This window comes from Semicossyphus pulcher, unplaced genomic scaffold, assembly GCF_022749685.1.
Source record: "Semicossyphus pulcher isolate SPU_LCO1_2020_fin unplaced genomic scaffold, fSemPul1.0.p SCAF_6, whole genome shotgun sequence".
Taxonomy (NCBI): Eukaryota; Metazoa; Chordata; class Actinopteri; order Labriformes; family Labridae; genus Semicossyphus; species Semicossyphus pulcher.
Genome location: NW_027211737.1, coordinates 21,974,853 through 22,002,168, shown reverse-complemented (window position 1 = coordinate 22,002,168; position 27,316 = coordinate 21,974,853). Strand labels below are relative to the sequence as shown.

General features: G+C 40.1%; 3 protein-coding genes across 5 annotated transcripts; all 3 read right to left on the bottom strand.

The window, feature by feature from the left end:
• Window positions 1–1,973: 1,973 nt before the first annotated feature.
• On the bottom strand, window positions 1,974–10,734 carry slc25a37 (solute carrier family 25 member 37). The gene is made up of 4 exons (XM_069683803.1): window positions 10,501–10,734; window positions 6,704–6,932; window positions 6,303–6,359; window positions 1,974–4,913 (listed from the first exon to the last, which is right to left on the bottom strand). Exons 1-4 carry the CDS (start codon window positions 10,693–10,695, stop codon window positions 4,384–4,386), a joined length of 1,011 nt encoding a protein of 336 aa, XP_069539904.1. The 5' UTR covers window positions 10,696–10,734; the 3' UTR covers window positions 1,974–4,383.
• Window positions 10,735–13,424: 2,690 nt separating this feature from the next.
• entpd4 (ectonucleoside triphosphate diphosphohydrolase 4) lies at window positions 13,425–20,292 on the bottom strand. 2 transcript variants are annotated; one of them, XM_069682866.1, is made up of 13 exons: window positions 20,176–20,292; window positions 19,674–19,793; window positions 19,382–19,579; window positions 19,096–19,301; window positions 18,769–18,919; window positions 18,486–18,589; window positions 17,589–17,648; window positions 17,318–17,472; window positions 16,600–16,766; window positions 16,197–16,521; window positions 15,889–15,974; window positions 15,602–15,763; window positions 13,425–14,653 (listed from the first exon to the last, which is right to left on the bottom strand). In XM_069682866.1, the coding sequence occupies exons 2-13, from the start codon at window positions 19,679–19,681 to the stop codon at window positions 14,419–14,421; spliced, it is 1,857 nt and encodes a 618-aa protein (XP_069538967.1). In that variant the 5' UTR covers window positions 19,682–19,793; window positions 20,176–20,292; the 3' UTR covers window positions 13,425–14,418. The 2 variants fall into 2 exon arrangements, with proteins under 2 accessions (XP_069538967.1, XP_069538968.1); XM_069682867.1 differs by having other exon boundaries at window positions 17,342–17,472.
• A 724-nt stretch (window positions 20,293–21,016) lies between these two features.
• Window positions 21,017–24,727, bottom strand: LOC138610760 (uncharacterized). 2 transcript variants are annotated; one of them, XM_069683573.1, is made up of 5 exons: window positions 24,678–24,727; window positions 23,695–24,010; window positions 23,415–23,581; window positions 22,169–23,325; window positions 21,017–21,799 (listed from the first exon to the last, which is right to left on the bottom strand). In XM_069683573.1, exons 2-5 carry the CDS (start codon window positions 23,936–23,938, stop codon window positions 21,409–21,411), a joined length of 1,959 nt encoding a protein of 652 aa, XP_069539674.1. In that variant the 5' UTR covers window positions 23,939–24,010; window positions 24,678–24,727; the 3' UTR covers window positions 21,017–21,408. The 2 variants fall into 2 exon arrangements, with proteins under 2 accessions (XP_069539674.1, XP_069539675.1); XM_069683574.1 differs by having other exon boundaries at window positions 21,711–21,799; window positions 22,152–23,325.
• Window positions 24,728–27,316: the final 2,589 nt, after the last annotated feature.

Below are 27,316 nucleotides of genomic sequence, written 5' to 3'. Positions count from 1 at the left end.
TTCCTCTTCCATCAGCGGCGTCAATCTTGAGGGATGGAGAACATTCATTGTGTGGCTGCGAGCAGTGTGTGTGTGTGTGTGTGTGAGAGAGAGAGAGAGAGGGAGGGAAAGAAACAGAAAGAGAAGAGTAGTTTCTCCTTATCCGTGGGACAGTTTACTGCAGATGAAAGTGATTATGATGTAAGGACAGATAGAGGACAGGGGCTGAGGGGAGAGGGACGCCCATTGTGCGCCTCAGATAAACAACCTGCTCATACACAAGGGTGAAAGCTAAACACAGGAGGACAACAACGTTACGGCACAAGTGTACGTGTCCTGAGGCATGTTGGTTTGGAAGAGTCTGCATCTCAATAAAAAATCTGATCAGTGTTGTTTTTCTGTCATTACATACAGCATGCAGGACGCAGAATTTACCTTCAACAGAATAGAGAACTCCCTGCATAGATCATTAAAAACGAGGGCATGAGAACATGGGAGTATGTTTACTTCCTCTCCTTTAATGTTGATGTGATGTTCACATGGGTGTTATGTTACCACTCACATAAAAAAAAAGCTATTGGGAACATTGATTTGCAGATAATGTACAGTATGTACAGATCTGTTCACGCCCTCACCTGTACCTGCGTCAAGTCAGGGCATTTGCACTATGAAGAATTGGGATTTTTGTTGGTGCGGTAACAAAGAAGACGACAAGAATGACCTTTGTAATCAAACACTGGAAGCAAGAGTTGATTGAGTTCTTTGATAACTGGAGGAGCAGTTTAATGTAGGTGACATAGGTGGCATAAGTGTGCACTAATAAAGCAACAAAACAAGTTTCTTATACATGTCATATAATCTAGAATAAACATATTTATGATGCCACTGACATAATCTCATTAGAACACAATAAGCCTTTCATATACTCACTATTAAGGCCTTATTACAAGGTGTGGTGAATACAGTAAATGAGGAGAGCTTGCAGTGAATGTAAGTAAAAGAGGAGCAAAAGACGGAATAACTGCAGCATGAACCCAACAGACCAACTTCAAAAACCTATAACTGATGGGTTTTATATTTGACTTAGTCATTTTAAATTATACAACAGTTAGTTCAGAACAAGTAATCTGATTGGACAAGAGGCATTCCATGAGTGCTTTTTACTCTGTGTATCACTCCGCCTCAGCCAGGTGTTCTGAATACTGTTAATTAACATTAGAGCAGATGGTGTCTACATTGATCAAGCTGGTACCTCTGAATCACACAGCTTAATGATTAAAACATACAGATAAATGTACATGATAAAAAAAAGAGCTGATCTGTGGTAACCTGTAGACACAGAGTGCAGGAGAATGTTTGGGTTGCTCGGCAACAAAAGTCCTTTTTCATTTGGATTGTGGAGCTAGTTGAGTTTGTGAAGCAAAAAAATAATCTGTTGTTGATTATTAGTGTTTACTAATATTTGCAGCTTGTAAAACTGTTGTATAAAAGCAATATTACACTTGAGATTGTGATGTTGTACTGAATATCATCACGGCTGTGCAGTGACTGAATCACAGCCGTGATGATATTCAGTAGAACATCACAATCTCATAAAGTAAAGTCGGTAGCTCTTCAAATACAGTGCACAGGCTGAAAACTGAGGCAGACATGAGAGCTGAGCAAACTGTGCAGGACTGATTATGACATCCTCACGTACCTGAGTGCAGGCTGGTGGATCCAAACACAGCATGTCAACACGATCTCTGCCTTTCAGGAGTATTTACCATTGAAATTATACTACACCGCCCTCTACTGGCACTGTACGGCTCCTGCAGGATGCACGCTCAAAAGGGTTAGTTCACATCTTTTCTTCCGTCCTACCACTGGTATCTTCAAATGCAGATGGAAAAAAGCTGGGGAACATCTTCCAAACAAAAAACTTTAAGTGACACAGAACATAAAAGCATCAAAGTGTATATTAATTTAGATAAGAAACACAGAAACGCAGCATATCTCACTTGCATGTTTATTTCGGCTCCAGTGTTACAAACTGTAGCAGCATTATTACAATCAGTTCATATTTGCATGGTCAAACTTTCAAGCTTTCCTGTTGTGGAGATGGAAAAAAATAATCCCAACTCCCACTTCAATCATTTGTGCGTACATAGCATAACATTATTTACATCAAGGAATTCCCCACATACAATTATATCAGCTCTCCTGTGACCGTCACCTTCAACGTGTAAGAACCTATTAGATACACTAGAGCACTTGGACACAGACTGGGAATTATAACTAACTCTTATGGACTGACACCTCTCAGGAGTAATGGAGATGGACAAGAACTGTGAATGCAAGTATAACGCAATAAATTTAAACTTTTCTGACCTGGGTATTTCACTTTTTTATCATTAATAATTTAAAAAGAAACACGATTTGGGCGACACACAAACCTAACTGTGATTAGATTTAAACAGGAATAAGACAGCTGTATCATTATATGGAAATTAGGCAGCCTATGTATTCAAGCTGTCAAAACATGTCATCCAATAATGTGAAATTCACCTTAATTTTAGTTTAATTAGTTTAAATAATCTGAGCAAACTGATCGGTAAATAAAAAATCTGGTTACAATGTAATCTTTTTAAAATATTCATCATAATTTACAATATCCGATCTTACCTGCTTTGTTAACTTGTATCTGCTGTGCTGTCAAGAACGTCATTAGTCAATAAAGGTTTCTGGAAAAAAAAAACAGAGGCAGCAAAGACCTTTCAGACACCACACAGCCTCCAGAGGTTAACGTGAGATACAGAGGAGGTTATGCAATTTAAGGAGCGTAAAGGTGGAGTAAAAGCGGGCAAGCATTTAGCATCCTAATAATGGGTTAAAGGAAAGATGCATAGCACACAATGTATGTCTTTGGTATATTAACGAACACTCGACAGCACGAGCGTAGTGAAACTGTGAGACGAACGGAATCAGATGAACTCTCTGAACTTCACTAAAAAAAGCTCCATAATTAAAAACAAATAAATGTGGCTGCTTGCTAGATTACATCAATATCTGCAGGAATGTCTTGATTACTGAATGGAAAATAGAGAAGAGGCTGCAGAGAGCAGATCACACAGGAAGTATGGAACTACAACAGGATGAGTGGAAATAAAAGACACTGCACTGCCTGCTCACCAGCTGATTCGATCTCACGGTAACAAAGCTTCAACATCAAATCCAACTTATGATGTTACATTTTGGATCACAGGAAGTCCGTACTTTTAAACTTATACTTAAAAATATTTTATATACAATCTACAACCTTTAGGTCAAAGGTCAATATGACACACATACAAACAATAGGCCACTCAGAAGCTAGTATGTGGCCATTATCTTAAGTAACAGCCGTGTTTGATCCACCTTCGGACCTGCAACATGACTTCTGTTGTTTAAATATATATTCTTTGTTTTTGAATACACAGAAACAAGCTGCCTTCTTCTGCGACAGGTTTCTTCAATTAGACTTTTGTTGTGCGTGATTCAGAAGTCTTGTAGTGCTGCGCTTTGACAAGGAAAGTAACAAACAGGACCATTAACGCCCACACATCTTTATGATGGGAGTGACAGAGGGCGTCTAAAGAGGAAAAACATGCTATCTTGCACTTAAAGCAGAAAATGTATCAAAAAAAGCTGCAGATTTATACTTGACCATCTGATGCAAAGATAAAAAAAAAAACGTCAGATGTTAACAGATGTGACCACCTAGCGCATAAAGAACAGTGCACCTTGCAAGAACTTTGACTCAACAAAATACGGAGGAAAAAAAAAAGATTTCTCTGTAAAAAAATCAAGAGAGCAAAAGAGGAAACAAGCGTGAAGCAGCGTTAATATTTATGAGGCACTTGGAAAGAGCGACTGTTCCGCTGGCCGAGGAGTGAATGAAAGGAATGTGTTGTAATGATTCTTATAAATACACAGTGAAATAAAACAAACAAACAGCATCGTGGGTCCTCCGCATCCCTAAAACGCGAGCCTGGAAAAAGCTAACAAAATAAATAAAAAGTTCCAATATTAAGATCCATAAACATCATTAAAGACAACTTAATTATGCGGTCACCAGATGTAGAAAACAGAGTTCAGAGAGTTGGTGCATTTGTGGAGTGGGGGTGAAGGAGGAAGAGGAAGATTCAATCCTTCTATGCGTGTTTGTCTTTTGAGGAATAGTTGTATCTGTTGCATATCCTGGTTGTGCAACTTCATCTTAACACACAGACTTAGGTAAGAGAACAATAGGGAGTGCCATTGTCAGCCAATCCACCAACCTGATGACTTCCCTGTGAGACAATGACTGAAGTTACTTCCTTAAAAAGCTTCAAGTTGGAGTCTGCTTTCAGTCTAGGTGTGTTTTTTTTTCCAGAACATTTTCCATTACATCGGTCCAGCTCCTGCCTCTGATTCCAGCTGCTGTTTAGTCAGGAAGTACTTGAAGAACTCGTACACAGACCAGGCGATAGCAGTGGAGGGCATCTGGTAAATAATCCGAGCTTGGACCCCTTTGAAGAATGCCGCCATACCGCCGAGCCGGTACACAGTCCTGAAGGCGTTCGCCATCCCCGTTAGGTGTCCGCTGATGTTCATGGAGCTGAGCGCTACGTTCTCCTGTGTGTTGAGCAGAGTCTTACAAACGTCAAGCGGAGTGGTTATTGCTGCGGAAACGGCTCCTGCGGCCGCGCCCGACACGATGTGGCTGCCGGGGTGGTAGTGTCTGTGCGGGTTCAGCTGTTCCTGCATGAGCTCGTAGGTGATGAAGTGAACGGCCTGGAAAGGGATGTTCATGGTCAGCTGCGTGCTGTAGCTGCGGTAGAAAGCTCCAACACCCTCGGTACGAGTTACGGTTCGGACACAGTCCATGAGTCCTCGATATGGAGAGTTGTACATCTGCATCCTCTGCTTTATCACTGAGGAAGGAAACAAAGAACAGTGTTACATGTTAGTCACATACTTTTTGCATGCATCTTCTACCGATTATTCTGTAAATAAGCCCCAGGAAAAGAACAAAACCAACAGAGCATTAGTTCAAACCCATCACATATTCTATTTATTATCCCCTTTAATACAGCATTTTAACAGCAGCGTACTTCCCCCCCCTGCCAAGTCTTTGTAAACAGGACGGGACACAAGTGTGACAATTACATCAGCAAATGATTGTGAATTAAGTTAAAGCAGGGTGGGTTAAGTACCATTATTATTGTTAAGAAAGTAATATTCCTGTCAGACCTGTACGTCATAAATTCAAGTCTTATTAGAAGGTAATCCTTTTATGAACGTTGTAATCACACAACGGGGCGGTAACATGCCGGCATTTTTTGGTTCCGTATAAAAAAGTCAGCGTGATGACGCTCCTTTTTAAAGTTTTATTGCCTAATCTCAAATTTAAAAAGGGCTACAGTTTCATTTTAAAGCGAATCAAAACTATTTTCTTTCACAAATGGGGCGACGCCTGCGAGCTAGTTCAGGCAGGCAACTCACTGATTTCACATTTGCCATGCGTCACGCTCCACAGTCACGTGACAAACACTTCCTCCTAATTTGGCTATCGTCTATTTAAGATGCCGGATTTCAGGTCTTTCTCTCTCTGCTTCATTGCCAACGCTGCCCTGCACCAGTACTGCGCTCATACATTAGTTATGTTCATATTAGTTAGTTCATTTATTAGCTATTACGTATAATCTGTTGTTGTCTGTACCTCCCTGTGTTTTCTTATGACTTTTATGTACAAGCTGCTCCCCTAGAGGGATTAATAAAGTTGTTTTGAATTGAATTTTAATTGAATTGAACCACCACCCCAGCATCCACCTGCAGGCTCCGGCTAGGGAGGTTTAAGATATTATCTCATCACTCCTCAAATTTCTACATGTAAAATAAATCTGGGGGGAGTGATGAGGTCGGAGCCCAGACGCCAAACACAAGCTATGTTCTGCTGCTGCTATAAACGTTTCAAACTATTACAAACGTGAGCTGTCGGTCTGAACTGAGCGCTGTAGTTTTGTACTGTATGGACTCCATACTCGCAGCAGGACGGTGTATGTTGGATTGATTTTAAAGAAACAGTTTACTTTTCATTATAATTAATAAACAAGTCACTAAGCTTAACAATGTTGCTCACATTTCAAATTATTTTTTGGAGCTGTATGACAAAGGGAAATAAAATATATGTCACTTAATACACTGAAAAAAAACTTCAGCATCAGAATCAGTAAATCGTTGGTTTTCTGCTGTTGTTGACAATATAGGATTTCATCGACTTAATCCTGTAAAGGCAAGGACGACCCCTCTTTTTTTCTTACCTTCAGCTGGGTTCATGATTGCATCGTGGAGAACAGTGGCCACACTGCCTGCCACACCTGTTGAAACATTAACAGATCTTAAATGACTGTGTTTACATACATTTAAACATCAAATTCACTTGGAAAGGGTATAAGCCATATTTAAGTTAAGGTAGTCGGAGGAACTACCTGTTTCTGGTGTTTTAATGCCAAAAAACTCTGGTTTATGTTCTGGAATATTCCGGATAGCATGTTTGATTTTTCCTGTTTGGACTATGGCTTCATCTTTGCCATTGTAAACAGGATATGGCATTAAAATGGCTTATCCACACTACACCCCTTGGGGCCATGTTGCTTAGCCTGGTGTGAAAGCAGATGCTGTGACAGTGGAGTGATTTGTGTTGAAACGTGGGAACTCGTACCGTTGGCTAAATGGCTGTTGCCTCCATTCTGAATGACGTCACTCAGTGAGCGTTTGACCCGTTCGTAGCAGGCGAAGTAGAGTGCATGAGCCGGTCCCGCTCCCATCATGGTGATGTTGAGGCCCCTCAGCGGTCTGAAGATCCCTTCTGTGCGGATGATCCTCTTCAGGGCCCCGTACACACTCCTGTACTGTGCGTTTGGGTCGGGCTGCAGGCTCTGCATCCTGGTCTGAAAAAGTAAGGACGGAAATTCAAACTTGTTTTATATTTGCTCCAGTTTGGTGAGACTTGATAGCGGTGAGAGATTCCATGTGACTCTGAGAGCCTCTTGAGTGGGCACCTGGTGTAATCATCATTCTGGATGCATTGTTCCCTGTCACATTGTTCTGACAGTGAGTGTACTTGGCAGCAGCGAGGTCCTGACTGAGTGATGCGTGTCTCTCCCAAGGCTGGTGTGCGAGGCTGTGGCAGCTCTTTGTTTAAACGCACCATGCCAAGTTATCTGCACACCACAAAGCATGTTTTTATTTGTGAGGAGATCTGGGGCTGCTTCAGGAGATAGGCCGAGTCTATCTTCCTCAGCATGTTCCCATGTGTTTCCTTCCTTTGGCTTAACAATAAAATATCTGTTACATTTCCGTTTGAAACTGATTTGGGAACTTGGGGCACACAGAGCTTTGGTAGAGCAGTTTACGTTTCAAGTTTGTGCGAGTTGAATTTATGCACAATGAATTTCATTGTTCTGGTGAAGATAAAAAGAGTGAATTATTTTCATATTCAGGCTGAATGATAGATAAAAGATGTTAACTACTTACAATGTAATCTACTAAAAGTCTAGACAGTAGGTCTGTGCTCTTTCTGTACTCCTGATGATAAAGGACCTTATGACACAGAGGTACCTCTTCAGTAATCAAAAGCCTGTTTAGTCGTACAAAATAAAACTGATCTCTGAAGGATTGTGGTTTTGATTTAAAAAAAGCCTACACTATTTGATGGTCTAAGAAAGGACATGAAAGACGTATATGAACACGTTACTTACACGCTTTCGTTTTCCCTCTTTACATAACTGGCATGTTGCTTCTTGCATTGGAGCTGAACACCACAGAACGATGACAGGTATATTTTCAACCATAAAATGACTGCTGGCCTGTTACATGATGAGATTTTTTTATCTCTCAAATACTGACCTCTGTTTTGTCCTCAAAAAGTAATGTATTTTTGGGCTACAGTTATGATTTTAAAAAGTAGGATGCCATGTGCAAACTGTTTAAAGTCGTGTCAAAAGCAGCCGGTATCTGTAATAGTCCAATAATACATAACTCTTCATAAAACATTGGTTTAATAAATTAATAATGTTGTTTTTTGTGATATAATTTATGATCATTATTGCTCATAACATTCTGTAATAAAGTGCTCAAATGTTGATGTGAAATAAAGCTGTGACTAACCTGACAGGAGCTTTGAAGACAAAAGGGGAAATGTAAAGCCAAACTATTGGTTACTATTTAGGACTAGCTTTAGAGCAGACCATCATTTGGTTCTCAACCAAATAAGTTACTTTATGATCTTCTAGCATTAAACAAAACACGACTGTTGTCTGCTTTAAAATGCTATCAGCATCCATTTCTACCTGCGGGAACAAAGCCATCTAAGCATCCTAAAAACAAAAGAAAAACTCCTGTTTACTACATAACACCATGTCACATCTTTTCATACCAAGCCTTTCACTTCTCGTGCCGAGGCAGTTTACTAATCAACACAACAGAACAACAACGTCTTCCCCACACCCTTTACTGCATGAGGCTGATTAATGGCGATAAGATCCCCCTCCTAACATCAGGTTACTCCCTGAGTCGCAGCTGTGTCTCGGTCTTCACAGGGAGGCTGAAACATATAGAGAGTTAACAGGTTCGATAACTCAGAACACGTCTTCTTAAGGTTGATGTAAGACACTTAATTTATTTCTTAATCGAACAGAGACTCCTAATTTAGAAACTTGACCAGGAAAATTATTGCATTGGAGTCTGTCATTTGTGTTTTTTCTATACTGTTCACGGAATAAGATAAAGTTTAAAACAGGAAAGGGAAAGATTCATTCTTTTATCTGTTAAGATCCGCTGACATTTCAAAACAAGTCCTTTGTCAAGTTCAGCCTTGCACTGATCAGACTGAATGAAAGGTGCTTGTGAAAACTGAGAAACCTCAAGAGGAAGTGGCAACAACTGTTTGAGTAATAATGGCACACATGCTGATTTGGAAAGATGACTTAGGAGACTATGACACTGACACAAAGGGGATGTAATGACTTATTTTTCGGTATATTAATGGAGTTGTCAGGATTATGGTTAGGGTAGAGCAGCAAGCCAAATCTTAGTAACAACACGGCATTGTTAGAAAACAATAGCTTAGCAGAAGAGGAGGATTGAAGGGGCAAAGTTCACAATCACACCAACAGTTTGCTGAGCAGTCACACGTGTAATTTGAAGAAGGGTTTAGAATAACTAATAATTTAATTTCAACAATAGTTTTTAACTTCAAATTGGAGAACTAATCAGTTTTTTTCATTTGCCAGATAGCAGTCATACAAAGTGCTGCAGCCAGAGGAGGTTTCTTTGTGTATGAACTCACGTGATCCCCTACAAGTGTTTGTATTACAAAGGCCGGTCCAACTACTGAGCCTTAATTATGAATGTATGAAAGACATTAAACCACTTTGATATGTCAGTTAAGTAGAAAGCTTTAAAGAAATCTACTTGGGCAGTGGCCTATCCTTACAACTTGATTGGTTGTTGGTAAGGTTAAGACTCAGAGATGAAAATTTGATCTTCTTCGTGACTTGAGTGACGTCATAAGAAGTTATTAAATTATGTTCTTTATTTACCCGTCATCAAAATATAAAGAAACAACCTAACAACCTAAATTGGAATATTTTTTATTTCGACTTAACAAGTCAGTTAATTCACATCTATTAATACAACAAGTATCATATTAGTGAATAGACTAAACATGGTATAGATTTAAAACTATATTGATTTAATCTTCTAACCCTGTCCATTAAAAGTAATTAGCCCAGCAGGGTTATAGTTAAGTTGTATTAATTTAATGAAAATATGAGTGACCACTTAACAATTATTTGTCACTGCAAACAGAGTTTAGCAACATTGTACAAAGTTATTGTTTCTCTTTAAGACCTGATGTAATGTCGTGGTGTCTTATGTTTAGTTTTGACATAGTTTGACGTACAGTCAAGCCAGTTACTTGACCTTCACTTACCCTACGTCAGTCTAAATAACTCATTTGTTTCCTTGTATGAAAATAACAGCTGTGACTTAGAAACGAAACTGGGAGACACAAGGCAAAACGAGCCTTAAATGAATACAACTTTTTTTCCAACCTTCACCTTGTTAAAATGTGACACAGGTAAATTGAGGTTACACTGGGTGTTCAGTATGCCTGCTATGTTAGCAAAGTTTATAGTTATATAGAGAAAGAATAGAATAATAGTAAAACTGTAACCACTTGCTCTGTTTTTAGCTAATAGGAAGGTATTTTTATTCTGATTTCATTCAGGCAAGCCTGTTTGACTAGTTAGTTCAGTCTACTTGAAACAGGCAGGCGGTCGTGCTCGTGCATACATTAGCTAACACTGAGGCTAACTAAGGATGGGCTGCTTCAACACTTTACAGCTAACGTGCGTTAGCTGGCTGTAGCATGCTGTCTGCACAGTTAGCAGTGCTTTTTAGCTAGTTAGTGAATGAGCTGTAGTGAGCTGTGTAGGCAGCCTCTGAGTACGTTACCTTGACGGAGTCCACGGGGTACATCACCGTGTGCTCCAGTATGCCAGCCACAGCTCCTGCTGTCATGTGGGTCGTCACTGAGGCATGAGGTGGCAAGCTCTCGTAGTCGCCGTCACCATCAAAAGGCTCATCGTCTTTGCTTTGGATTTGCGACATCTCCAGTGTTACCACCACAGGGTCCGAGCTCAACTCCATGCGTGGTGAGCTCTCCCTGATGGTCTTCTGTAAGAGATAACACTCAGAGAGAGAGGAGTCGGCGGCATGGACAACCACAACACCATCACACTACTTAGTGGAGTTACTTCCAGCGCCCGTGTGACGTTGGCAGCTGGAGGCGTGGCTTTTGCGAGTATGGGCCAATCCTTTTCAAATACTCAACAAAAGGGCGGGCTCTTGGTTTGGTGCGGCCAATGAGAAGTTTTCGTGGTGAATTCCTCTGACACTTCACAGCCAGCCCCCTGTTGTCCATCCCTGCTTGCTTCTGTCTCTCTCAGAGTTTTTGAATGGGTTTCACAAAAGTGCAATCGCAAACTCCTGCTTGAATAGATATGTAGGTTTGGTCTCTTTATCAGGCAGCATTACAACTGAACTTGTTCTAAACGACATATCATATATATCATATTATTTATAAGTAAGTAGTTAAGTAATTTTTTTTGTTGATTATTTAGACTGATTATTTAGATTTGCAGGTATGTTTTCATATTCTTTGGTTTCAGCTTTTAAACAAGAGTATGACATTTTGATAACACTTTAAGTCCTGAACATAACTATCTTATAGGTTCATATTAATTACATGTTCAAATTACATTACATTAAGGGGCCTGTTCCTTACAAATAATCCCAAGGAAGCTCAATGAATGTCCACACATTTTTCTCACCACATCGCTTATTCTTAATAATTTATCATTTGTTTTTTGGCTGTGTCATCCCGTCTCTTGTGTCAGGCCAGAAGTTTAAATTTCACCTTGACATCCAGCTTGAAGCCTGTCTTTAGCATACCATCTGATTCGACTAAGAATGTAGAGGCTCTATCAATCATGTTACACGTCAAAGAGAAACATCTGAACAATTTGTTCTTCCCATTTGTGAGCTGTCTGTTTTCATTATAAAACTTTTGATTTGTAAATAATATCTTTCCACTTAAGACGGAACTATCCTGTGTCACTCACCATTGGCTGAAACATAAGCTGTGCACACAAAGCACACAACAGTGTCCCTGCAGGTGTGTCAGCCAAGTAGTGTGGTGTATCAGTGACTCAGCATTTTAGGAGCCTGACATTTCAAAGAGCCACTTGTTGAAGCTACGTTACAGCTTAACCTTATAACTATCGCGATAACACTGACTACTTTCACCTGTTAATGGTAAAAAACAGTAGTAGTGACCACAACTTTATTTCTATAAACTAGTTGGCACACTTACAGAGTTATTTTTTTAATAACTTGTTCCTCTACCAATAACTACAAGGCTCGATAGCCTCAATATGACCTTTGTCACATAATGCTCTATACCATAAGAACAGTGAACATGTTTACAATGAACATATCTTCCTAAGTTGCATGAAAAACAGTGATGCAACTTTCAAAACATGGCAGGAGCGAGGTTTGCATATATATTTGGACTTAATTGGGAAATTATCATTTAAATGTTTCCAAGATTTGAAGGAACAATATGGCTTAATCAGCAATGATTTTATTTTAGATTTTTTACAGCTGAGATATTACACTCATAAAATATTTACTGAAGAAAGTCTGGAGTTTAATTGGAAAAACAGGGTCAGATCCTTTATTATACCAGCACTCAAACATACCAGGAAGAAGCAGACAGCCTGCTGGAGAAAGTGAGGGACTGTGAGAGCAACTCACTACAATGTATTTTGTTCTGAGATTAAAGATACTGGAAGACAATCAGGAGACAGCATGGAAAAAGTTTGCTTTCTGGTCTTGTATTTGGTAAGATGCAACCACAACTTCTTGACTCTTCTAAAGCATACACATTTAAAATAATGCTGGTTACCAGAAAAAAAAAGCCAGTATGAAAAAGTGTTATGTAACAACAAGTAATGGATGACATATTTACATATTTATATATTACATATTTGTCAGCAGAGGTGGCAAAAGTACACACATTCTATACTTAAGTAGAAGTACAGATACTTGTGTAAAAAAAGACGGTACTGTTTCAACTCCTTTACTCAAGTAAAAGTAAGAAAGTACAGGCTCTGAAATATACTTAAGAACAAAAGTAAAAAGTATTCCTCTGCACCATCTCTGTGCAAAACTAACTAAACCTCACAATAATAATAATAATAATAATAATTCAAAGACGATTAGATGTAAACATTCTAGCTTAAAATAAAATCCCCTGGATACATTTTTACAGCTTTGATATCAGTCTTGATGTTGGGAAGGCAGCGTGCAGAGACCAAAATAAAAACAACCGAGAATTCCCCTCACATGCATTAAAACTAAAGTAACGAGCCTGTTTTGAGAATGTAAGGAGTCGAAAGTACAGATTTTTGTGCACAGCTGATGACCCTAACATGTGCAGTTTAAGTCCTATTCCTATTTGCATCACCAGCAGCCTTGTGTAGTCACATCTGCAAGTAAAATCAAATACAGGCTGTGGACTAAGAACACTTCTCTCAGGATGCTTCTGAACGGCTACATCATTAAACTTTATCTGGCAACTAGCTGCACTTATTTGGTGGCTTTCCTGAGGATTATAGCTCTTGTGCAGCATTTAAACTCATACCCCATCTTTAGCAATCTCAAGAGCCCACTTGGGTAAGCACTCACCTTTTTCTGTGACAGAGATGTTTGAATTGTACTTTTAGACGAACACTGATTTGAGATTAACTCAGGAAATGCAGACACCATTTGTTTCGTCTTGATCACGTGAAGAAAACAGCAGAAGAAGTGTACCATAAAACCTTTATTACAGGAGTCCAATGTGACAACAATTATTTAGCATTCATCTGTGCAAACATTTCACTTGACCATTCTTATTTAAATAATGGGGCATGTGCGCTCATGTAGGATCCCCTCACAGCAGTGATATGACGGCTTCTGAAAATGAAGCTCAACGTAAATATATACGCAACGGTGTCCAACTTCAAAGTCAGACGACTCATCACAAGAATTTCAGCAGGGCTGTCAGAGAGAGCGATACTCTCAACAAAAGAGCAGATGTGTTTCAGTGACAAGACATGTATTGCACTAATATAACCATGAAAGGCTACTTGTCTTGTTGAGGCAGAACTAATCGGGTAACACACACACACACACACACACACACATTAAAAAAGAAAGACCATTCAAACTGGGAAAAGCATCCTTACTGCATCAAAAGTGCTCCTTCCACTAATTATAAATCATATTGCATTCGAGGTTTCCGTAGAAATGGCGAGTGCTTATACCATTTAACAATTGTAAAAACAACAAAGAAAAGATGTGATCACACACATATAAAAAGGCATAAATAAAAGGCGAATGCCCGATAAGTTACCCCCGCAGTAGGTTTGTCTAACTTAGCTAAACTCCAACCATAAACTGCACATTTATTTGGGTTTGGAAGATTAGCTAGCGAGCAAAGTACCGTTCTGTTTTTCTGTTTTAGAAATAAAATCAAAGACACATGGAGGAAGCTGCTGTTTGACTTTGACCATGGAGTATGTGGCAGGCAAGAATATGATTTCTAGAAGACATTTTAATAGAAACAAAATAACTTAAACACAAATATATTCATGGCTCAGGTAAGCCTGGTGACTCACATAAGATCTTCCTCATTTGACCAATTGTCCGTCCTCAGTTTTCAGGGTAGAAGCTGACAGAACAAGTAGATGACCTCAGAGAGAAAAAGGGGAGTCGACAGGCTCTGAAAAGTCAGACATGCTGTTCAGACGTTATGCTCTACAAACTTCAGAGGTTGATAGGGAGTGTGGGTGAGCCAATGCCCTCTTCCAACCAGGTTACAGAGGAGGGGGTGCAGCGCTGGGCTGCGCGCCGATGGATGCGGCGGAGTCGCAGTAAGTACAGCATAATGGACAACAACACAATGAAGAAACAAGCCAGGAACAAGTAGTGGTTGTTGACGAAGGAGAAGCTGTGCCGCCAGTGAGAGTGCACTCCTTTCAGAGTTTCCTGCTGGATGTCCCTGAGAGAGGACAAAAAGAAACACAAATAAGACGCTTTAAGCACAAAGAGATAGTCAGAAATTCTGTTCAGGCAAAGTTCATTGTAAGATCTAAGGAGGTTTGATCTGATGATCTAACAAGAGTCCTGAATCAAACCTGCCAAACTGCAAGCTTACACAAAGTAAGCTGATCAGGACCAAAACTGTTTTGAAGATTAACAACACATGTGAGCTTATAATCTGATATGAATAGATTTTCTTTTGGAATAGTCTATTTATTAGGGCCAGTTCGCCCATTTTCAACCTCAGTCCTATCGTGTCTTTGGAGGATGCTATCCGCTTTTCCAATGGGCCCTGGAAAACATAGTCTGCCAGGGACCTTGCTAAACTACACTTCCTCAATCGAGAAGGTCCGCCTCTGATGTCATGTCTCGTTCAAAATCGTCAGATTTGAAATGTAGACTGCAGACCTGAAGATTTTTTAGATGATCCACCGGTATATTCTCATCGTATTTCAAATTCTGTACCGGAGTATTTCACTCCAGCGTCTCTCGCTGGGCCATTCCATTCAGAGGGTGGAGCGCAATGCATGCTGGGTGTTGTAGGAATGTAGAATGGGAGAAACCACGAGCTGTTTGTACAACTTTCTCCACAGCTATGGCGCCAATTTCAAATATTATTGCTTCTATCGATTACAGAGAACACCAGCTTTGACTGACCATTGCTCCTTTAATCTGTGAGAGCATGAGATTGCTACTTTTGCTGACTTATTACTGAAATAACTTTTATCATTCAGTGTCCATAATATGTCATGTATTAAAGTTTGACAGAGTTTTATTCCACAGTTAGGACATGTTTGAGACCTCAGCTGTTATTTTCCTCCTGCTTCTAAATACAGTTTAAAGCCACAGTCTCTGTAAACCTTGCTTAGTAGAAAAATGCACATAGGAGAGAAAAACTCTTCCTTACCTCAAAGGCAGAAATCGTGTTCGGTAAAGAATAGCTCCAAGAGTCCACTGGACCTCCTTATCATAGACCAACAGGGCCGTCTTCAGGTTTTTATAATTGGCTGGGAAAGAAAAGCCTGAGTGCAGTACTTCATACATCCATGCTGATTTAAAGCACTGGTACCTGCAGAGGAAAGACATGAAGCCGGTGTTAAATATTCCTGTCCTTACTATCAGGAATCTTTTCTGGGGTGTGGTTGACTGGTTCGTTAAGCTTCGGAAGCTGTTGGATAATCCTGCGTGACTTACTTCAGTCTGTGAAGATCGGCATGTGAGGCGTACAAGCCAGAGTCAAAGCGCTCACGCAGAATCTTCCACTGGGTGGCACAGTAACTCTGTAAGTGTTAAACCACAAGTGCAATCAGAGCTCAATGGTCTCAAAATTGTTACATGAAATGGAATATGAAACAGTTTGACAATGGAAAACTCTTCAGTGCTAACAATGGTTATTTCACAGACAAATTATAACAGCAGAAGGTTGCTTTTAATAGCGATTAAGTTACAGCTCATTGAGTATAAAACCTGTCTTGCTTCCTAACAGTACATGAAGCATTTACCTTGGCAGCTCGGGCATATTTAGAGGCGTTATAATCCCCGCCCATGCGCAGCACGTCCTCCGTGCAGTAGTAGAACTCAGAGAAGCCGTAGAACTGACTGTTGTTGTAGTCGATGGTTGGCTGGTAGATCCCACTGAGGGAGGTCTGGTTCTCACTGGTGCGGTTCAGGAACGGCTGGAGAATCTGTCTGCAAAGGTCAAAGTCTCCTGTGCCTCGAAGGTGGAGCTTCTGTGTAGAAGGGCCGATCTCATCCTGCAGGTCTGAGGGGAGACAGGGGTCCAGGAGCGGGGACTCTGCTGTCTCACCAATGTGCTGATCTAAGAGCCTGGAGGAATCAGGGATACAATGTAAGTACACACAAAACTGACAGGTAGGAAAACCATCATAAAAAACAGTCTCTCACTTGTTTCTGGTGGCAGTATTCCTGATGAGGCTCTCCTCATATCTTTGGCGTGCTGCATTCCCTCCAAAACCCAGGAAGGTAGACACATAAACACGGTAAACATGCTCTGTGCGATGTGCGTCACACCCCAGGTTAAACTCGGCCAGTAAGTTCTTAGCAACTTCCTCCTGGGGAGCAAACAAAGATCAGCTTGGGAATGATGACACCCTCATAATAATAATGGTCAATCATATCAATGTTTGTTCATAGATGAGACACAAATGCTGACATGCAACGCATTAATATAGATTATTACAGCGCCTCTGTTTGAGGCCTTATGAACTAAACTCTGTTGTGTCTTTTATCATGTTTTTAATCAATTGAACATTATGTGGTGCAAAGAAAAAATGACAGCAAAATGGATAAGCCGAATGTATTACTGTGCAAATCACTACAACACATAGATAAAGGTTGACATGGACATTTCGAATTGATTTTGACAGTCTCTACATAAATTACTTAATGTTCTCAGTCCTAAAATCCTGCTATGGAGTCATGCAGCAGGCTTACAGTATGCCTTCAACAGTGATGAATGGAGAGCAGATCATCTCCATGGGACAAAAATGGTGCATACAGGTTTAACCAGGGAATGACAGAGGTTTGAAGGAGGGAGAAGAACAAAGGGTGAGTGACAAAAACCAAAGACAGCACAAAAACAGAATTGGTTGTGGATAATAACCTGCTGTGGAGAAGCAAAGCTTACAGTTTTGGGCACTTCGTATGCGATCTGTGTGGAGACCCCGCCCATGTCCAGGACACCGGCAGTCCTTTTTCTCACCAGTGCCTCCTGCTGATCATTGCCGGGGACATGAACCTCCACTACAGCTTCGCCATCTAGAAAGATGAACCAGAGAGAGGAGACGGAGTCAGGAAGGCAGGGAAGGATTGTCATTTAACTTTACTTTTTAGAATGAAAAAACAGTTGACATGCAATTTGCTTGTGTACTTACCATTGTGCACATGGTTAAACCTTCCAAGGACAAAGTTTATTCCAATCCATGCATACACACCTGAAGCAAAAGACAACACATTATTATGTTAATATGTTTTTTTTAAAGATATAATCTTAAACATAATGCCGATTGAGCCTATGGCCCACTGATGAAAGCCTTTGCATTTGCACTATTTAGTATTTTTATGGACTGGGTGACTGTGGCGACATACGCAGAAAAAAATCACAAGCCGTGCCAGTTAGTGATGTGTTTTCCATCACCCAGCAGTGGTTGGTCTGCCAGAGAGGGTAGGTGGAGCTAAGCAGCAGCTTTTTCTGTCTCTGCAAGTGTTGCGAGTAAACTGTAATCTACTATGGCTGAACAAACAAAGAAAAGATCGATGACTACAAACTTAAAAAATAAGTGAAAATCCAAAGAAAAAGAAACAAATTCGACGCTCAGATGAAGGCAAACGGTCTAAAAAGGAAAGCGACCGTCAGCGAGGAAATTCAAGGGTTACAACCGTTACAACTGGAGCCCAACGCAGACGGTTATCTGGGACTTATGTGCCTGCAATTACCTTTTATCGCCACAAGGTGCCACCAAAGAGAACAAAACTGAGAACTTTAAGACTATATCTTTAACTAGCATTAATAATCTTTCACTACTTTTAAAGTAAAATCCACAACTCAGCAGAGGATCTTTAAACCCAATTTAGGAAATGAAAATATTGTGTCTAATATTATTTGTCTTGGATGTCAGAAAACTTTTGAACACACATGAAGAGGTGATTTAGAAATATTGTGTTAAATATCGTACAGCATATCTAAATGTTTTATAAAATGATAAATATCAATAAACTTCAGTTGAGCATGCTGGTTTTCATCACTGTCTTTTCCTTAGTTCTTCCTTTACCTTCCTGTTTTCCAGAAATCACTTCAACATGGGAATCAGAGAAGAGGAAGTTGAAGTGGACTGGGATGTCTGTCCGCAGATCCTCAAGAAGCGCTTCTTGTTGACTAAAATTAAACAACAGCAGCAACATCATTACAAAATGCAGGGCATATTAAACAGCGATAGTTTTCTTTTGTCAGAATGCCTGAGTCTAAACATTTCTTGCAGCTTTATTTATATCTGGAGCTTCTGTAAGTATTGTAAGCTTACACAGTTAGATAATGCTTGTTTAGCTCAACTGTACCTTTCAGGCAGGATTCTCATTCCGGCTGTGCACAGGATGTATAAGGGTGTTTCTTGGTGCTTATTTTTTGGGATGTGTTGGGCTGCGAAGCTCAACAGTGGATAGATATAATCACTGGCTTTCTCTGGGGTTTTAGCCAATTCAGAGATACCTACAAGGAAAAAACATTCAGACTAAAAAGTTTTGTTTACAGTAAATAACAAGCTAGCTTATATTTGCTTGTCGTGCATTATATGTGATCAATTCAAAGGCTTAAACAAACGGTGCTCATGTCTTTTCCTTTAAACACTGTTTTGACAAGCAAGGAGAGAGGACTTTGTATCTTACCCGGTTTAATCTTCATGACCACTGGTTTGCGGTGTTGATCTCTCATTTGCTGAATGTCCAGCAATTCATGAGGATTACCGTTGTGCCGGGGCCAGCAGTACACAAATACCCTTGAGCCGCTGCTGCCACAGTCCACCACCAGGCCATAGTTCAGGTTGGGGTTGTTTGTATCTGTTGCATCCACATCAGTCACCCTTGCCAAGTGCCTTTTGGACAACAAATTGTTCATTTAATATTGCCAAAGTTTATTCGAACTCAAGCACTTGGAGGGAAGCCGTTAGTATACCTGTGGAAGTGATTTTCCTTTCTGGTCCAGCTGGCGGCCCCCTTGCCGGTGACAAGTAGCAGGTAGAGCAGTCCTATCAGGCAGAGAACCAGGCCGATAAAGAGCAGCTGTCTGAGGGAGGGGATCAGGAGACGAGGAAGAACCTGGGATGGCAGGCTGAAATGCCATGAGGCTGGGAAAAGGCACGAAAAGCTGATCCTGTCAACAGAAGTATGAGCAAAGTATGCTTTAAAATGTCACAGATGAGGGAAAGTTTACAAATCTACATTCCCACAAATGACATCTGACCAACCTTCCCATGACGGAGATTGTCTTCAACTTGTTGATGTACTTCCAAGAATCAGTCTGCTGAAGGAGGGAGGTTTGGTTGGTTCAGCGGCTCCATTGTTTTCCCCTCACATGTCTACATGACCTTTAGGGAAAATTATAACAATGCGCGGTTGATAATTGCAAAGCAAATTGTGGTCTCAAATATAAAAAGGTCTATCGTTATATAATGTGCACTGACTAGTGATCATGACAATATGTTCTCGCTTCGTTTCGCCGCTTTAGTGGGCAATTTTAACGTAATTCACTGCAAGCAACAAATAGCCACTAGCGTTATAATAAACAGGAAAAGTTAGCTACCGTTAGCATGTTCAGATGTCTGTGATAAGTGACTGTGGTAATGTTACGTGTTTGGCTGTAACGTTAGAAGCGAGCTTAAAGACTACAATTTGACATATTTTTACAGATAGTCGATATAAACTCAGTAAAGTTATATGTTCGCGGTACCTTAATCATGTCATACTTACTAACAAAAAAGTAAAACTCCCCTCTTTTCTGGAAATACTGCCATTTCTGAGCGGCCAGATGCTAACCGCTGGCTAATGTTTAGCTGGTCTGGTATGTGGCAGGTCTCCGGTGAGTGACGTGGGTTCGCCGACCGAGGAGTGTTTGATTTTCATCTCCGTGTTGCCCGGTTAACAACATAATGGGTAAACCCAACCCGCCCAACAATCCTTTTCTTCTTTGCCATTTAATAGTGCTTTGTAACCAGGAGTAAAGCTCTTAACCGCCACCTACTTGCAGGAATATGGAACAGGAAAAAAACTATTTGATTAGTCAATCTGCTGTAGATTTAATTAATTCGTCTTCATTGCTCTTTAAGCCTTTATATTTTTTCTTTCCATAAAGTATTATAGATTCTGTCATAATGCATTTTCTACCTATTTAACTTTTAATTATATTCATATTTGTTTTGTTTCTTCTATGGCTCACACACATCCACTAATTAAACTATAATTCTAATTAACATACACATTTTCTCTTATCATACATTTAAAATTGTTTGTTTGCAATGATGCTTTCTTACATTATTGTATACATTATAATAATGTTATAGTATAATCGTATAATAATATACAAACCATTTGTTTTCTTTTTTTCTCTTAAAATCTTTTTAAATATTTCTTTGCAATATTACACCAATTATGCAGACAGAGCACACATGGTTTTAGATGTCTGCCTATTAGATGCAGATTTATTCAATCCGATATGCTCCAACCTCAATCTTCTTATGATGCTACTCCCGACTAGTCCTTTCTGAAAGGATGAACAATAAAAAGTCAAGGAATTGAAGCAGTTCCACCTTTTTTATTGAAAATGATACAAATCATTTTTTTTTTTCAAACTGTTATGTAATTTTATGTAGAAAGTATCCTGAAAGGACATGAATGTTCAATTCATCATGATCTTAGAAAAACATGGTAGTAAGAATACTTATTTTAAACACATTACAGAAGATACATTTGTACCCATTCAAGGCACTATAGGTATTTGCGTTTTGATATGAGATCAGCATATTGTCATAAAATATATATTACAATCTGTTAGTGCAAAAACAATCAGATCAGAAAGTGTCTGTAGGATCTTAACATAAAATTGCTTTAGAGTTATATTCATACAAGCTAAGATACTTATGCAGTTGACACTGTAAATGCAATTTATTTATGTTTCAATAAGCATTGTTGCTGCCCATCTCTTCACTACGACCAGACAAGTTTGACTTTACTGCCCGTCGCATTGCTGAAGTCCATCTTACTGATTTGCCAGCAGCATCTCAGATCCATGCACTTGAGTCTCTTGCTCCGTTGCATTAAACTTTCCACGGTTGTCATCTGCACATCTGTGCGCTGCAGGTCGATGTGTTGCAGCCGCACAAGTGGCATGGGAGGTACGTCCGCAGAATCAGCAGAGGGATAAAAGTGTAAGTCCATTACACGCAGTACATCCTGCAAAACGCTGTTCAGAGGACACGGCAGGGAGACCAGCGAGAGCTTCTCCAGTAAAGGGGAACCAGTCAGAAGACACTTTAGAACTCTCTTTAAGGACATCCAGGACACGAAGGGACTCATTTTGCTGTGCTCATAGGAGAATCTGCAGAGAAATAGGAGACACAAAGAAAATTAGACATCTGTATTCCTCCTGTTTTGTAAAAAGGGGTTTAGTGATAAGAAAAACCATGAATGAACGCCTCGTTCAAATGCTTTAGCGGGCATTTAATGATGCATTTAGAATTTTGCTAAGGCTACCAGTGATGGATGAGTGTACGCCAGATGTTTATGACTAATAATGCTCCCCCCTCCCATGCTGTGTTAAGAAATGTTATATACAAATGTATGTGTTGATTATTGGATTAATCAATTAGGAACTAATCAAGCCTGCACTATTTGCTTTTGAAAACATTAGAACAAATGTCTTCAGTGTTTTAATCACTGTTTTTAATCACCTTAACAGTTGCCTTACTTGAGTGTTAGAGAGCAGAGGTAAGGCAGCCGTGGAAGATCAGGATCGCCCCGCTGTTCCCCCTCGTCGTCTTCTTCTTCTTCATGTGGCGTGTTAGGAGGCTCTGCAGACATGTGCAGGTCTCTAAGTCTGGGACAAGCTGTGATGACCTCCAGTAGAGGACTGTGGGGGCTGGTTTTTACTCCCTCCAGGGTGAGAGAGACCAAGGAGGAGCCTGATACTTGTAATGCAGGAAGGAGATCCACCAGAGGGCCCGGGTGGTGTAGTGAGAGGCTCCTCAGCTGGCCTGACCACCTCTTGAGGCCTGCGGCTAACAAAGACCCCTGACTTCTTCCTCTAACATCTTCATCATCATCACTGTTTAAAGACATAGAGTGGAGTTTTGGACATAATCGACTTAAACTTTCCAGGGAGTCACATGATAAGCCCTTGACGTCCTTTAGGCGCAGGATCAGGCGATTATCACCTGACTGTGATGAAACTCTTCCTCTCCTCATTTCCACTTCTTCACTCTGAGAGCAGCTCGGCCCTTCATCTCTGCTTGAATCTTCCTCACTCTCACTGCAAGACCCCTCCCACACTATCTCCTCCTCCTCATCTTCTTTTCCGTCTTTCTTATTATCCCACCTGTCCATGTGCTGCCTATACCTCCACATCTCGTCCAGCCTGGGTACTCCTTCTCTGTCAGCGAACGTATCAGTCTGGTCGAACTCTCTGTGCTGGATCAAACGGCAGGCCTGTGAGAGGCCCTCCATGGCGACTGTCTCCAGGCAGGGCAGGGAGACGAGGATGTAAGCAGCTGCCGCTACAGGGTCTCCCTCTTCTTCCCCAAACCCGATATCCAGAGCGAGCAGACTGGTCAGGGGAGGAGGAGGCAAGAGTGCACGGCAAGAAGGAGAACAAGAGGAAGACCCAGAGAGCAAAAAGGAAGCCCCGCCTCCGAGAGGAAGTAGTGCAGCAGGGGAAAGAAAATGACAGGAGGACACGTCCAGATGGCGAAGGAGACGACAGCAGTTGGCAATCGTCCTGATTACACATCTGTCACATGTTGTACCAGCCAAGGAGAGTGAGCGCAGGGCAGGTAGACTGCCGAAGGTTTCAGACAGGATCTTTGAAGGCAGCTGCTGAGCTCCAGAGAGGTCCAGACTCCACAGACCCTGAGGGGAAATATGAAGACGCATTACCGTGCCAAACTGTAGGAAACATTAACAAGATTTAAACAAGTGATAACGTGTTTCTGTCTGACCTGGCAACGTGCAGCAATGTGGGTGCAGAGGACAGAGGTGACCAGACCAGGACACTTTTCCAGAGACAGACCCCGGAGCTGAGGGACCAGCAGCAGGTGGAGGGCTGCTCGGGACAACTGCTTTCTGTTACAGAGCAGCCGTGTTAGATCCTTAACCAGCTCTCCGGCTGTAGAGAGAAAGGAGAGAAAAGACAGAAAGAGAGAACAGATTAGAAGAACTCTGTAAATCACATAATCTGTAAGTAGATCGATGTCTGTTAAATAAGCCCTAAAAACTCACGCAATAAGTTGAAAGGCCCCATGATGTATCTGAAGAAGTAATGATCCAGGTAGTTGTCGGCATAGTCTTTGGCCCACACGTCCTTCATGTTGTCAGCGAGGCTCAGCAGACACAGACGTGTCAGTGAAAGGACAGAGCCATCATCATCAATCTTCCTGCATGTCTTCTTCCTATTCTTCATCTTCCTCCACCTGGGCAGAGCCTTCGCCTCGCCACCTTTCCCCGAAATCCTAAACAGAGGCATCGCTGGGCCTCAGCGGCTAGTTAGAGGGCTGAGGTAGATGCTTGCTCTGTAGGGTGGGGAGGCTTTGACCTGCTGCTGAGGGGCAACGAACAGGACAGAAAAGAAAGACAAAACATAATTCAATCCAAAGATTTCCTTTTATATTTTGGATTTTTCCTGAAATTACAGAATGATTAAACATAAGTTTAATACAAAACAGGAGACGTTAAAGTTGGTATTAATTTGATTGCAGTGATAAGTGTCAAAAGTGGACATTACTTTGTTTTAGAGAGGCTAAGGTTTGGGAATAACTGACCTACTGTTATAAATATAATGCTATTCATATGGTGTTTCCTGTATTTTATTTTATTAACAAAAAAGTCATTAAAAACAAATGATAGGCCTAACAGAAACCATACGGCGTTCAAGTTGTACTTACATAAATCTTGTATCTCTGCCTCTGTTAGAGTTCAATGTTCAGCTATAAACAAGTAAATACTTTTTGATTTTTACTGTTTTTGTTGTTTATTTTTCAAACTTAAAAGAGCCACTTTAACACGTTAGACATTTGAATCTAACTTAAACAGTATAAACTATTCATGAATGTTGTCGGTGTTTCCCATAGGTGTTTCCCTATCAGGTCTGTTCAACAGAGAGTAAGTAGGCTAAAGTAAGGTAAAGAGAGGAAAGTCCGAGAGGGAGTGTAAACTACACAGCGTTACATCCAATAAAGTATCATTTTTATTGTATGTAGACCTACCTGACAATTCAAATATAATGTTATATTCCCAAATATCAAGAAGAAAAGGCTGTAAAAGAAAAGAGAGGAACAGTAACAACCTTTGAGGATACACCGCACAACTTCCGGTCTGTAACAACGAGTAACGGAGCCCTGAGTTTGGACTCCCAGGCACAACTTCCTCTCAGGTTGTGCGGTTTGTTGACAATAAATCAAAGATAAACCTTGAATGCCAACCTTAATGTCAATTTTAAATCAACCACACATTAAAATTTTAAACATTCTGACAAGTTGATGACAGAAACGGCAAAATGAACTGCCGAAGGAATATCCCTGAAAGACCCTATTTAGGGAAGTAAGTGCCCTAAAATATGAATTGGAGATATAAATTCAAGGCCGATTTATAGTTTGGAAATTTTCAGGCATGACTTCAGATTATGAGATCGTCAGTAATTTGTGAGCACTTTGAACGCTAGTTTTTTCCATGCCATAAGAAAGACTATGGAGAGATAAGATTCAAAAATTTAAAATTATTTAATTCCCTAAAACAATAATAATGTAATGTATAATAATAATAATAATAATAATAATAATAATAATACAGTAGCTACTTAGCTCTCCTGTTCTCAAGCCACATCCAAATGTTTAGTTTTATGCTTTAGTCCAAATAGTTAGTTACCAGGGGAAATGTATTTGGCCTATTTAGATGGTTACTGTATGATAATTATAATTTCAAATTGAGACTTACAGAAAAATGGATCTGTGTGAGTCATTATTGAGACTTCTTTGCCCAGTTACAAACAATTTGCACAAATAAATGTAGGTTGTAAATAATAACATATATTAGTCACAGAATATGAAGAAAGTAACTTAAAATATATATAGAGGTGAGAAAAAAAAACACAAACTCTTCCTTTAAATTAAGTTTTTCTCCCACGTAATCTGATTAAATGTCACCGTTTAAACCATCAGCATTGGATACCAATAGAATTACGTGTAAGAGTTGTACAAGTGGAAGGATGAGAAATCTATTATATTTAAAGTGTCGCCCTCTAGAGGCAAGACTGGTACCATCATTTGTTCTCTTCACTGTTGTTACAGACTACTTGAAGTGCATTACGGCCTTGCTGTCAGTAGGACGTGACAGTCACCATCTCAATTCTGCCATCTAAGCTTCTGAGCTGTCTCCTCCAGATGCTGAAGAATACAAAGAGCGTGGACTGGTCTGTTTGTGGGTAGTGGGTACCTTTTAGCAGTATCGCGAATTTTTATCTGCCTGTTAAATAACTGCATATGAGAAATAAACAGCAATAAAATAATCAAAAACAGACTGGGCGGTCTTCTTTATTTCATTCTCTGATATGTCACATCAAAGAGTACAAAGAACGCCTTTTACATTTAATATCTTGTGTCATAGAGTGATACTTTGTAATAGAAAATGGATTTATTTAACAAAAAAGCATATTTAATTTAAATACATTTGAATTTATCAAGACAAACACACATTCAGCAATCAATGCATTTAATTTCCCTTTATTTTTCTAAAAGTCATTTAAAAAAATTTCTGTGATTTTTAATTTGGGTCCTAAAAAAAATCTCAGACCTAACACTGTTTAAAATGATTTAAAAAAAAAACCTGATTTGAATATTTAGGCACCAAGTTTCAACTGTCAAATCAGAATGTCAAGCATTTCTAAATGTAGAAATAAAACATAAAATTCTTAGACAAACAGTCCTATAACTGGAATGGTAATTTCTTAAGACTGTATAGTTGCTCCTGCTGCAGTCTAATGTTTAATGCAAGAAACAATGAAAGGGTTAAACTGAAAGTGAAGAGATTAGAATAAAAGGCTGTCATATAATCATGTGCCTCGGAGTGTACTGAGTAAAACGGAATGAGTCGTGATTAAAACTTCTGATCATAAAACAATTCCACCTGCACAAGCATTAAACTGAGATCACTGACCAGTATTCAGGTCACACTCTGCAGCTACGCTGAGCAGCTTTACAACACCAACACAAAGTCCTGCATTCATAATGGACTTAACTTCGTGGAATTTAATTTCTGAAGGCAACACGATGTGATATCAGCGTGCAATAGAAAATATGTTGCAGTAATTGCACCTCAGAGGTTACCAGTACTTTTATACTTTTTCGTTTAGAGAGAAATTTAAGAAGAGAAAACAAACTTACAAAGGGGACACTGAAAGTTCTTATCTGGCAGATCCTGATGAAAGAATGTTTTTGAAATTCAAAATGAGCATCAAGCTAACAATCTGTAATAACTAACAGACACAATAAAAGGTTCGCAGCACTTGATAAGTCCCTTATTTCCTGTGTGAAATCCCGTAATCAGCCGGAAAGCACGGCACACGGAATTTGAACACAGATGAAGACAGTTTTGCATGACCCTCACTGAAACCATTCACAGCGCTTCCTTCTGGATCTAACAGCAATATGTTTGTGATAATAATTTCATTTCCTTCTCTTTTGTCTTGGCATGAACGGGGACGTGTGTAGCAGCATAATTCACGCAGCAATGGGTCATTTCCAGCAGATCTTTCTCCTGCTGCACATGTTGAATCTCTGATGGGTTTTTACTTGTTGAAATCCTCTCTGAGACAATTGTCCAGGCAGGTTTTAGGCTGTAGGTGAACATG